At 44.7% G+C, this 12,344-nt stretch overlaps 1 protein-coding gene across 1 annotated transcript in view; it reads left to right on the top strand.

Annotated features, from left to right (window-relative positions):
• The window catches only part of CARMIL1 (capping protein regulator and myosin 1 linker 1), a 300,014-nt gene that overhangs the window by 169,950 nt on the left and 117,720 nt on the right, over positions 1-12,344 (top strand). Inside the window, exons 13-16 of the mRNA XM_032341268.1 lie at positions 5,660-5,763; positions 8,219-8,296; positions 8,433-8,509; positions 11,536-11,640. Coding sequence (XP_032197159.1) covers positions 5,660-5,763; positions 8,219-8,296; positions 8,433-8,509; positions 11,536-11,640 — 364 coding nt within the window. The remainder of the gene's footprint in view (positions 1-5,659; positions 5,764-8,218; positions 8,297-8,432; positions 8,510-11,535; positions 11,641-12,344) is intronic.

The following is a 12,344-nucleotide window of genomic DNA, read 5'->3' as shown; positions in this document are numbered from 1 at the left end:
CCTTATGGCTCTCTTTCTGCTCCTCCCCTGCTCATGCTCTTTCTCGCTCTGTCAAATAAATAAAATCTTTAAAAGAAAAAAAAGTACCTCCTCAGAGGTGGTGAGACAAAGTGAGTTAAGGTACACACCGTGCACTTTGGGGCCAAAAGGGCCCCACACCACCATCACCGTCGGCATCTTGCTCTGTCCTGTGTGTTCACATGCTTCTCCTTCCGCCCCGGACAACCCCAGGGTCCCCTTCCCTGGACCTTCTGAGTCCTGCCCCTGTCGTGAGACCGAGCATCTGTCCCGCTTCCTCCCTGAAGCCTTTTCTCACCCCACCCTGCACAAGTGGATGCTTCTTTCTCTCTGTTCCATCGCACTTTGCATATTCCTCTGCTTTAGCCTGTTTCCAATTATGTGTTGATTGTGTCCTAGCCTGGGAGCTTCCGGACAGTAAGGGTTTTGCCTCCGCCATTGCTGCGTCTCTGGCACCTGGCCTGTTCTGGGTCCCTACTGCATGTGTCACAGGCGAGCGGGTCACCAGCAAAGCGGTCCCTGGGTCCTGTTACAGTCACCTAGTCCTGCTTTATTCCCACCACACAGTTACCCGAAGAGCGATTTGAAATTGGGGTTATTCCTCTAAGTCTCATGATTTGACGTGCAGACAGTTAGGTTTAGGCGTTCTAGTGACTTCCCAAAGGGGCACATTTGCCCAGGAGTCTGTATTTTGTGCTGGTGCTGGAAGCCGTCCACAGGTCTCAAAGCTAAGTGCCGTCCAATGACGTTACCACTTCTCTACTCCAGCAAATCAGTTTCATAGAAACCTTTTTCTGACGATTATCAATGCATTGTATATTCATGGTAAAGATTTAGAAGATATTGGAAGGTATAAATAAGAAAGCCACAGTTTCTCATCATGCCTGTGCCACACCATTAGGAGACTGACCCCGCTGACGCCCGGCACCTGTCCTTCCATGCGGCTTCTGTCTGTATGTAGTTGGTCTGTCTGTCTGTGCGTAGTTGTTCTGTCTGCCCACGTACAGACACACACACAAATGGTATTACAGGATGCTTGCCATTTTGTAAACTTTCTCTCGGCGTTGGATACTGTGACCACAAACACGTGAGTGCTCTCAGTGGCCACATATGCTGTTCCAGCATGCGGGGGACGCCCCATAATTGATTTAAGTGGGCTGTTAGTGAACATTTGTGGGGTTTCTACCTTTTCAGCAAGGCAAACAGTGCTAACGTGACTTCTGTATGTAATTACTGGTCATTTGTTACCTTCTCATTGAGGATAAATTTCCCTAAGTGGGATTGTTAAATCCCAAAGGTCGTGCATTTTTTTTTAACGCTTTCTTTGTGTATTCGTTGTCATGTTGTCCTCCGAGTTCTTTGTCCAAGTGTCCACATTCCCACTACCCGTGGATATTATTCTTTTTCTTTTTTTAACAAGCATGTAAGCAAAAGTGTCCTGATTTTTTAAAAGGATTTATTTATTTAAGAAAGAGAGCGAGAGAGTGTTCACAAGTGGGGACGGGGTAGAGGGAGAGAATCTTCAGGCAGACTCCCTGCTGAGCAGGGAGCCCCAGGGTGAGGCTTGATCTCACGACCCATGAGATCATGACCAAGAGTCAGACAGTTAACTGACTAAGCCACCCAGGCGCCTCAAAGTGTTCTGATTTTGAATTTTAGTTTCTTCACGTCTTGCTGAGGTAAATTCTCCCCCAGCCCCCACTCCCTGCACCCTCCCGTTTCTTGGTCATTTGTCTTTCTTTTGGAGGAAGTTACTAGTTTCCATCCTTTGTTACCTTTCTATTTGCCATGTTAATCTTCCTTCTTAATTTATATATATTCCCTACACACTAAAAGTATTAATCATTGGGTGCCTGGGTGGCTCAGTCGGTTAAACCTCTGCCATTGGATCAGGTCATGATCTCGGGGTCCTGGGATTGGGTCCCGCATCTAGCTCCCTGCTCAGCGAGGAGCCTGCTTCTCCTTCTGCCTGCTGCTCCCCATGCTTGTGCTCTCTGTCTTGCTCTCTCTCTAATAAATAAATGAAACCTTAAAAAAATTTTAATTATTTATCATGTGCTCCATAGGTATAACTTTTTAAAATTAGTGTCAGGTATACAAGATAATGATTTCCTACCTATATATTGTGAAGTGATCACCACAATAAGTCTAGTTAACATCTGTCAACACACAGTTCCAATTTCCTTTTACCCTGTGATGAGAACGTTTATGATCTACACTCAGCAGCTTTCAAATACACGATATGGTATTAACTATAATCACCGTGCTGTGTGGTCCAACTTTTTTTAAGATCGAGCAGACCAACTTGAATTTATTTATTTTATTTGTTCATGACTGTGAAACAGGAAGAGAGGGATGTGGTGATCGTTTATCCTCTCAAGGACAAACATGGGGTCTGGGGTACCTCTGTGCCACCCCTCACTATGTCCCTGTCCCTCCAGGTGTTATGAGGGTGGGAGGTCCCCCAGGCAGAGCAGAGATCCTCAGCTTCCTCCTGAGCGAGGACAGACCCACGTTCCCCATGCCCTTCCCAGATAAAGGTCATCATGTCACATTTATCTTCCCTCTGTCACAAAGTTTGTATGCATTAAAATTTGTGGTTTGAGAGTTAATATTGTTTAATGAGATTTTTAAAACTGTCCTTCCTCAGAGATGTTTGTCTTGAAATGTTGGTTTTTTTTCTTTTTCCTCATAAAAAGGAGAATTTCTTAAAGGATTTCGTTGTTCTTGCAGATTTTCTTGTAGTATCCGAAAGCTTTGAAGATTCACAACAACTCAGATTACACTGCAGTTTTAATCTTTTGCTGAATTTGACTAACATTTGTATTTTACTTCTGTGAAAACATGTATATTCATGGCTCCGTAATTCAAGACAGATTTTTTAAAAATCTCCTCATGACATCCCCACTGTCTCTAAATACCCTTTCTCTCCCTCAGATGTTAGCTAAATGATAGTTTTCTGGATTTCTAGTAAATATCCTGCTGGTTGCCAGATTACGTCAGTGCCAGGCCATCTGGTACCACCTTTTTCCAGCTGTAAACACTCCAATAATAAGTACGAAGCACGGTCACAATCATTAGACAGCCGGCATCGAGAATGGCATGTGAATCTGCTGAGTTTGAGTTGTGAGAGCCCTGATTTTTTTCCCATCCTATATTTTTGTATTTTCCTGCTGTTTTTGTGCCTGTTCACAGAAGCCTCACGTGGATATGGGCTCCAGAGGTGGGGGCGGAAGTCCTTCATTCTGATTTAGTGGCAGGAAGCAGAGCTGAGAATATAATTCTCTCCTGCTTCTGTTCAGGTGTTGGCCAACTGCCAAGCGCCCACACTTGTCAAGGAGCCTTTTCCTGTCGAGACTCATTTGACCTTCTAATTTTGGAATTTATTTGTTGAGCTTTGTTATACCTCACTAAGGAAGGGATTTTACAAATGATTTTCTTGATGAGAGACAATCTGGTATTCTCCACGCTTGCAACTCAATTATTCCATTACAAAATACACTAGTCCTACCAGTAACGGTACCCACTGAAGATGTTACCTCCAGAAATTAACCTTCTGTAGGCCATGGCAAGTTCCATTTACCCAGCATCATCAATCAAATCTCCACCACCTTCATTGCCAAGCTCCTGTCTCTCACCTCTAGAACCTACCTCACTGAATTATGATTATTTGACTGCGTCTCTCTCTCTCATTCCACTGTCTTTTCGAGGGTAACATCACACACAGATCCAGGGTCTCAAAAGCCCATGCCTGGAGGACAGTCGGTCTTAGATAAACTTTTGTTGTAGTGAATACATATTCCTTGTGCAGTGCTGATTTTTCATGCTGGAGTTTATTCAGTTTCCTTCTTGATGGTCTTTGAACTTTTTAAGGGCAATGAATGGGTCTCATTTACATTTCTTTCCCAATCCCCAGCATTTTATAAACATTTTTACGAGCACTTAACAAATGTTGAATTTGATAGCCAAGATCTGCTTCCTGGTGCGGAACTAAAATATTTTTCCCTCTGCACTTTGGTCTCTTCTCTCTCTCCCAATACCCAGAGGCACAGTCACCCCTGAGAAATGGCTCAGTTGTCTTTATCAGACACAGACATTCTGCAGTCAGTTGTGTAACCCCCCAAAGGCAGAAGATAAGATAGTAACCCTTTCATCAGTCCCATGCAGCAAACATTCCAAACCCTTGGAGCAGAGACCCGCTCCCGTGCGAGGCTGTTCTTGGGACCTTCTGCTTTTTTCCTGGCTTCTCTGAGTTCTGCCACTGTGGCCAATTCTGACGCCCACTGGCAGGCCCCACCCTGTCCCTTATCCCAAGGAAAGTCTGTGGAAGTGGGGACCCCCCCCCCAACTTCCCTGTCTCCCTGTAGGGTGCTCAAGACAGGCTGGGGTTTTTAAGAATTTTGCTGGAAAAAAATTTTTGAATGTATATCCAGTTTAGAAATCGCCATATTTCCAAACTACACACATTGGAACTGTGGACCATAGAGACATGAAGAGCTTGGCTATGTCCCCATCTCTGTTACCCTAAGAATGAGCATCTGAGCTGCTGTGAGTGTTAACCTCTTCCAATCCCCACAAGCAGCCAGACTCTGCTGAGCTCCCATTTTGGGGGGTTTTTTTTTTGTCTTTTTGTTTTTGTTTTTGTTTTTTTAAAGATTTTATTTATTTATTTGACAGACAGAGATCACATAATAGGCAGAGAAAGAGAGAGAGGGGAAGCAGGTTCCCCGCTGATCAGAGAGCCCAATGGGGGGCTCGATCCCAGGACCCTGAGATCATGACCTGAGGCGAACACAGAGGCTTTAACCCACTGAGCTACCCAGGTGCCCGAGCTCCCATTTTGTAGGGACTGCCTTCTAGAGCCTTCCTCTCCCCGGGGAGAGAAGTGGCCTGAGGAGAACCCACCAGCAGCCGTGCCTCCGTGACTATTACCGCTTAGGAAAGAACGTGGTTCTCCCCTCACAGAACTCTCTCGTCCTCCTCATGTATTTGTTCCTGGTTTTTGGAGGTGGCGAGACCCTGTTCCGTTCTGTTCCGTTCAGTGGACTCTGATCCGAGCTTTTTATGTTACGTGTGTCAGTAGTGTGTAGAGTGTTAATTATCCATTTTTGCTTTTGATTGCTGCTTATATTGTATGCAGATCGTGTTCTCACCCTTTCTGAAAAATCCATTTCCCTCTGAATTTTGCCTTGGGAATGATGTATTAGGTAGAACAGTTATCTGACTCCTACGTTAACTTCTAAGTACTTTAAACGGCAAGAAGTGCCTGTAGGCACCACCGCATCACTTAAATCCCACACACCAAGTCAGGGGCACCAAACAGAATTAAGAGAAAGCTAGAAATGACCAGTTCGACTCTCGTGCCTCATTCTGGCACTTCCAAGCCACAGCCTTTCCAGCCACATCAGAAGTGGAGCAGAAGGAAGCCAATTCTGTTTCTCTCTCCTGCTCAGTGAGATGGCTGTGTCCTTGACTCCACCGTTCACCCCGAGGGGAGGTGGGAAGAAGACAGTCCTACCTTTGGGGACAGTAATTGTGGCTAACCTCTGACCTGCAATCTGATGGAGCCATTTATAGACACTCCCAAACCTCATTTTGTTTCCCGGAGTGGAAGATGAGCTGGGTCTTCTCCATGTTGCAGGGGTGAACAGCCTTTCTCAGTCACTCAGTGCCAACCCGCTGACCGCCACCACCCTTACCCATCTCGACCTCTCAGGGAACATCCTCCGCGGAGACGACCTCTCGGTAAGTTTTCCTTTCCTCACAGCCATGTTCAAAGACACCGTATTCCATAAACCTGGAATAATTTCCAAACATGGCTTTCCTCTCTTATCAGGAGAGTTTCAGATCATTTAGTTACGAGCTTAGGATGTGTTTTAGAGAAAAATTCCAGAGCCGTCCTTAATTACATGTAGTCTAACGCATAGATGTTTTCCTCTGTTAACTTGATATTGCTAAAGTGTGAATTCTTTTTGGAAACACTTTTTCTGAAGGACCTTTTTTCCCACTTCCTTTTAACCATTATTGAACCTCTTATAATTGTCTGATAAGAAAGATTAGAAATGTAAACTGAATGATTTCGTCATTAAATAATATTGTTGAGAAGACAGGTGTTTCTGTTTGTTTTGTTTTGTTTTGTTTTTTAATAGTTTACAGTTGTAAAAGGATATTGGGATAAAGTCCAATCCTATATTCCATGAATACAGTAGGGAAAGGGGAGGGTTGGGAATACATTGGGGCCACTCTTTAAATAAGTTCAAATTTAAAGGCAAAAAGTTTCCCCTATGATGAAATAAGACTTTCATGCAGCTAAATCAGTAATATAAATGACTGGCAGATTTTATCGGTACAGTGAATTAGGTGTGATCTCACTCTCAGATTTGGGGAGTTGTCCCCTCTGGTCTCTGTGGCAGAATTTAGAAGAAATGCTTCCTTGTCGTGTAGAGCCTACAACAAGTGTGCGTCTTTGAAGAACCCTCCTCATGTGTGTTCTGCCTCTTCGTGGGGGTGAGAACCATTGGGAAATTTATTCCCATTTTCCTTGTGTTTTACTTTCCCTGTAAGGCAGGGAATATTGCCACAGTCTTTTGTAGGATTTCTTCCCTCTCCCTGATACTTGAACCCACTTTAAGCAACACTGGTTCCCAGTGTGCTGTGATTTTCTTCAATGCATGGCCGGTCCGTGTTAGTTATCACCTTCCATGATGATTCATAGGTCTGCTTCCTCCCAATATGAAACTGGAAGTCAGATGGGAGATCACTAAGACGTTACGGTGGCAAACTAGGGAAATGGAGGGATAAAAAAGGAGCCTGAAGATTAAATAATAAGACTCTGCTAACATAGGGAATTAATAGTCACTTAAGGTAGATAGCAAAGCAGCCCGGGATTTTTTCAGACAGAGTGGGTCTTGCTCCCGCTTGCCTCTGGGGAAAGGGAAGTGGAAACTCGAGGCCTGTGGCAGTGGGCTTACAGCCCTGGACAGGTTCTGGAAGGTTCTGGGAGCCATCCAGCAGGAGCAGGGAGGGGCTTACCCGGCCCCTGTCTTCAGGGCCAGGGGCCCAGCTGGACCTGCCTCTTCAGAGAGGTGCTGTTGGCCAAGTAGGGTCTTGTCACCTATGGAGGGTGATTAGAGCTCCCCCAGCTGGTGGCCAAGAGGAGACCCACATGCCCAGCAAAGCCCAAGAGAGGCTGAGATCGTTACAGAAGCAAGAGCAAATTATTTCTCTGGATCAGAACTTCTCATAATCCAATCTGTTGTGTGTGTCTAGTTACTCTAAAGTATTTACAGGAGAGTCTTTTGCTTTTCCGAGTTGGTAGAGAGGATTTTGCTCAAGCGTGATAGAGCTAAGCCACTGTACCGTGAGTCTTTACTAAGAATGAGGACATCTCGGTGTAAGCTCGTTGGTTTTTGCAAGGATCTGTTGACATCCAGAGAAGCTAAGGAGAATGTAGTTGTTTTCCTGGAGGCAGGAGCCTGGACTTGGTTTGCTCTCGGTGGACTCTGGCTGTGGTTCCTCGGGGCAAGTACAGAAGAGCCGAGAACTCTTCCATTTGTTGTATTGATGGTCTTGCACAGGAATAAGGGGAGAGTTTAGGGAGCGTTCGAAACCTGACATGTCTGAACTGTGTGTGAAATTAAAAACAACAACAACAAACTAAACCTATAGATAGTGCCATCCGACCCTTTCTTGTTAGATTTTGGAAGTAACTAAGGGTAGAAAAAAATTGTTGCACTGGATGGAAGAGAGTATAGCCTGAGACCATTTGATGGTTCAAATTCAGATTAGTAGATCTTTGAACACTTTCAAAAGTGATTAGCATTTTGAGAGGGTGAGTGCTAGTCAGGTGGTATTTTAATCTTAGCAGTTAAAATTAATTAGCACTGCTCCAAAATTATAAAAATGGAGCTAATCAGGAAAACTAAGTCATGTGTAACAAAAGGGGGTTTGGCAGCCAAGAGTTCATTTGGCCTTTTTTTTTTTTAAAACTCAGACATAATATTATTTTAAATATCTTTGCTCTCAGGGAAGGCATGGACGGACATAAAATTCTGCTTGTCCTCTTGGGAAGAGTAGAGAATGTTATGGGAATGAAAGTTACGTGGGTAACTTCTTTTTAAAATACTAATGTGCGCGTGTGTGTTTCTAGATCCTAATGTGTTTGTTTTGTTTTTGCTTTTTTTTTCTTTTTAATCTCAAGTACATGTACAGTTTTTTGGCCCAGCCCAATGCCATTGCTCATCTGGATTTATCCAACACGGAATGTTCCCTGGACATGGTAATGTTTTTTGGATACTGGGCTGGGGTGTCAGAGCAGCCATTTACGGGGGATCAAGAGAGGGCTTTCTCTGTCATGAAGTTGTCTCTTAGGCCCCGAAATCCTGGAGGCTGAAAGCGCCTTCTCTCTTTCACAGGTCTGTGCAGCTCTTCTCCGCGGATGCCTCCAGTATTTAGCCGTGCTCAATCTCTCCAGAGCTGTCTTCTCGCACCGGTATGGGTTTGTTCCTGTCACCCTTGTCCTCCAGGAGTGTCTGTTGTCGTGACCTGAAAACAGAGCGGTAAAGGATGTGGGTTGTGTGTGCAGGGAGGTGGCCTTAAACCGTAATCTGTGAATGCGAGGCCTTGAAAGTACGAGTTTTTGTTGTACTTTCTCACTGCAGTGTGATGGATGTTCCTCGCCGTCCCCCAAGCCTACTATGTGAGCTAACGGCCGCTTGCCCTGTGGGACGGGCACTCTCTTTTCATACAGGAAAAGCTCTTCTAGAAGGGGCTTCTCAACAACAAACTGGGAAACAAGTATAAACTCCCTTGCAGGGCAAAGAGTATAGCCTGCCCCAAACTCATGCATTTTTTTTTTTAAATGAAATTTTTAAAAAAACATTTATTTATTTGTTCGAGAGAGAGAGAGTATGGAGGAGGGAGGGGCAGAGAGGCAGGGAGAGAGAGAAACTCAAGCAGACTTTGTGCTGAGCAGGGACCCCAATGCGGGGCTCGATCCCATGACCCTGAGATCCTGACCTGAGCCAAAATCATGAGTCAGCCGCTTAGCTGACAGCCACCCAGGTTCGCCCTGGATTCATGAATTTTAATTTGTAGAGTTGGAGGGCCAGCCTGAGCACCTCACTTCTACTTGCTGACTTAGAATTGTTTGCAGTGTAGGGTGTTGGATTAGAAGCAGTGAGTATCCACAAACAGCAGCGACTTAAAATGGAGGGAAAAGAAGGAAGAGTTATCAAGGGTACCTGGGGTTCACACCTGTGAAATTCTGGGACCATCCAGTGTGTTAATACCGCATGACCCTTAGTATTCAGAATATTGACCATAGATCACAAACAATATTTTCGTCATTATGTGCCTTGTAATAATAGGGAGAATTGCTGACTACTCGAAATACCTCCATTTTAGTAAGTTACCATTTTGGTATATTATATTCAAAGGCATAACCCTCACTTGTTTGGAAAATTAGGCTGTTCAGCCGGCTTTATTCTATAGTTGTGCCTCGCAAATAAATTATTCTATATTTTAGAGCGCAGTCAGTCCATTACTTCAGTGGTGAAGTGAATCTTTACAGGAGCAAAAATATGCCACAAGCACCTCAACCGAATAACATGAGAGCCCCCCCAGGCGCCTCCTCTGGGACGACTGGCCTTCAGAGCTCTTAAGCTTATAGAGTAGGACCGCGCTTATCCAGTGAGAAGTTGTGATTAAATACCCAGCCCGTCACCTAGGCACAGTCCTAACCAGCCCTTAGTAATTACCTTGAGGTTCATGTGTTTACCCTGAGCTGTGGACTGTCAGCCAGGCTGTTCATACTTTTGTTCCTACATGTATCAGTCAGGGTAGGTGAGTCGCTCTGTAGCAACAAATGGTCCTCCCTCCCCACCCCCACCTCCATGGCCTTCCGCAGTGGTGGTCTTGTGACATGTCGCTTGTGAGTGGCCATACTGCCTTGATTCCAGAACGCAGATCTCTAGCCACATAGCAGAGGAAAAAGAGTTATAGCTCATACGAGCTGGTGCAGCTTCCTTCTGGAAGTCACACACGTCACTTCTGTCTGATGGGATGTCCTCTTGGCCAAGGGACTTGCCTGGCCACGCCTGCCAGCAGTGGGGGAATGAAGCGTGGTCCTCCCACAGAAAGGAGCAGTGGGTATTTGAAAACGTTGGTACAGTAGACATCCTGTCAAGTAGTAGAAGTATATTCAGCGAGCATTTTAGCAACATTTACCATCAAAAACGAACAGGAGTATACAAGCTTACATCATTCCACTATAGGCGCCAGAGTTCATTGGAAACATCTAATATATATTCTCCCAGAATTCTCTTTCCTCTTAAATTTATTTGTCAACCTCGTAGAGATTCTGGTTGCTTAGGTAGTTGTTCTTAGGTAGCCTGAAATTACCTTGTTTTAAAACCAACGTTGACAGGCTTTCCTGGACCTCTGTACAAGAAATACGTGCTTGAGCTAGACCGCCAGCCTAGCCTCTGCCCCGAGAGTCTGAATAACTACCATTAACTGAGAGCTTCCTCTCTGCCCGGCTGAGTGCTTGCCGCACGGGACTCGCGTCACTTCTAGCAGATAGAGCAAAAGAAGCCACGGGTTCACGTTCCAACTCTGATCCTGGGCTCTTGTTTTCCCAAGACCCTCCTAGTGTGGCATGGACTCTGCCTTCTTTCTGAGATGTACAGTTTCTACCATAACAAGGGCCCATATTTGCAGTCTGTAGCCATCTCCTTTGAAGTTCTATCTTTTTTTTTTTCTTTTTAATATTTGACCTGAAATGATTAGATTTGCCGCATGGATGTAGGAGGTGAGCAGGCATCATGCCATTCAGACTTTTTGTTGTTACTGAGCTCAACATTAGGTCATGTCTTTGCACCTGAGACGGGCCGCGTCTAACAGTTTTGCCTAGTGCCTGTAACGATCCTTAGTATTCAGTGCCACCCAGAGGGAAAGCTCATTAAATTGGGAGAAATAGGGTACCTGGGTGGCTCAGTGGGTTGAGCCTCTGCCTTTGGCTCAGGTCGTGGTCTCAGGGTCCTGGGGTTGAGTCCCACATTGGGCTCTCTGTTCGGCGGGGAGCCTGCTTCCCCCTCTCTCTCTGCCTGCCTCTCTGCCTACTTTTGATCTCTCTCTCTCTGTCAAATAAATAAAAATAAAAATAAATTGTGAGAAATAGACATCCTCTTTTACCTCTAGTTTCTTAAAAATTCCAACAAGGAGATCTATGGGTAAAACACAGTTTGAGATCCTTGGCTACAAAGAATGGCGGTAGTTTTAAGGACTTATATGAAATGTCTTAACTTCTCCCATCATTACTTTGATGATATTGGATTTATTTAGCTTCCAGACATTTTGTTTCTTTTTACCTTTGAATTTCTCCCCAAAATATAATGGAGTCATGGATTTTTTTTCCCCCGGTGTCTGAATAACCAGTGGGTAACTTTGCCAATCCAGAAATGGGCTACCCGACCCCAAGTGTAACTGCTGGTATCACTCTCACATTTTGTTTTTCAGGAAAGGAAAAGAAGTGCCCCCGTCCTTCAAACAGTTTTTCAGTAGCTCCCTGTCCCTGATGCAACTCAACCTTTCAGGCACAAAACTGTCTCCTGAGCCGTTAAAGTGAGTCGTTAATTCATTTTCTCCAGATCGCTTAACATTCAGTTTGTTATTACGAATGTGCTTGAGGGAAGGGGAAGCAGAAGACACGTAATCCTAAGACAGGCAAAGCAGATGAAAATGCCTTTCTCATTTCGGGGCACAAAAAGGAGATCACCTTCTTTTTGAAGACATTGTGCCCTGTTGATAGTATTGCATTTTCAAGGGGAGAAAAAAAACCTTTCTTTGGTTTATGATCTTGGCAGTTGTCACTGATCCGTAGACGTTGCCCCGCCAGGTATCACTGCTTTTGTGTTAACGTCTGTTGAGCTTTAGGTATTTTCATGTGTGTGTTCTAATCAATACTTATTCTCCGTATTTCTCCTAAGCATAGTAAACTGTGCACAGTCCGTTTGCAACGGAATCCATTTTCAGATGCTTTAGTTCCTGAATTACCTCAGTCAGCAGAGGCTGTCTGTTTCGTGTGTTTACTTGGCTGGGTTAGTATCCCTAGCGGGGAAGTTGAGCTCTTTAACTAAAATAAGATTTGAGGATAATTTGTCGTCCTTGAAATTTCTGTTCACCAGGGCCAGAAATAATCGGAAGGGCTATAGGATCAAATTCCCTTCGAGTCTAAAGAACATATTTTCGGGTAGTTACGAACACATACAGGTCACACGTGTTCAAATACATGCACAGATTTCTCCTTTCCCCAGCTGGCATGTAAA

Source organism: Mustela erminea, chromosome 4, assembly GCF_009829155.1.
Source record: "Mustela erminea isolate mMusErm1 chromosome 4, mMusErm1.Pri, whole genome shotgun sequence".
Taxonomy (NCBI): domain Eukaryota; kingdom Metazoa; phylum Chordata; class Mammalia; order Carnivora; family Mustelidae; genus Mustela; species Mustela erminea.
Note: the sequence above shows the minus strand (reverse complement) of the source record. Positions and strands in the feature narration are given on the sequence as shown.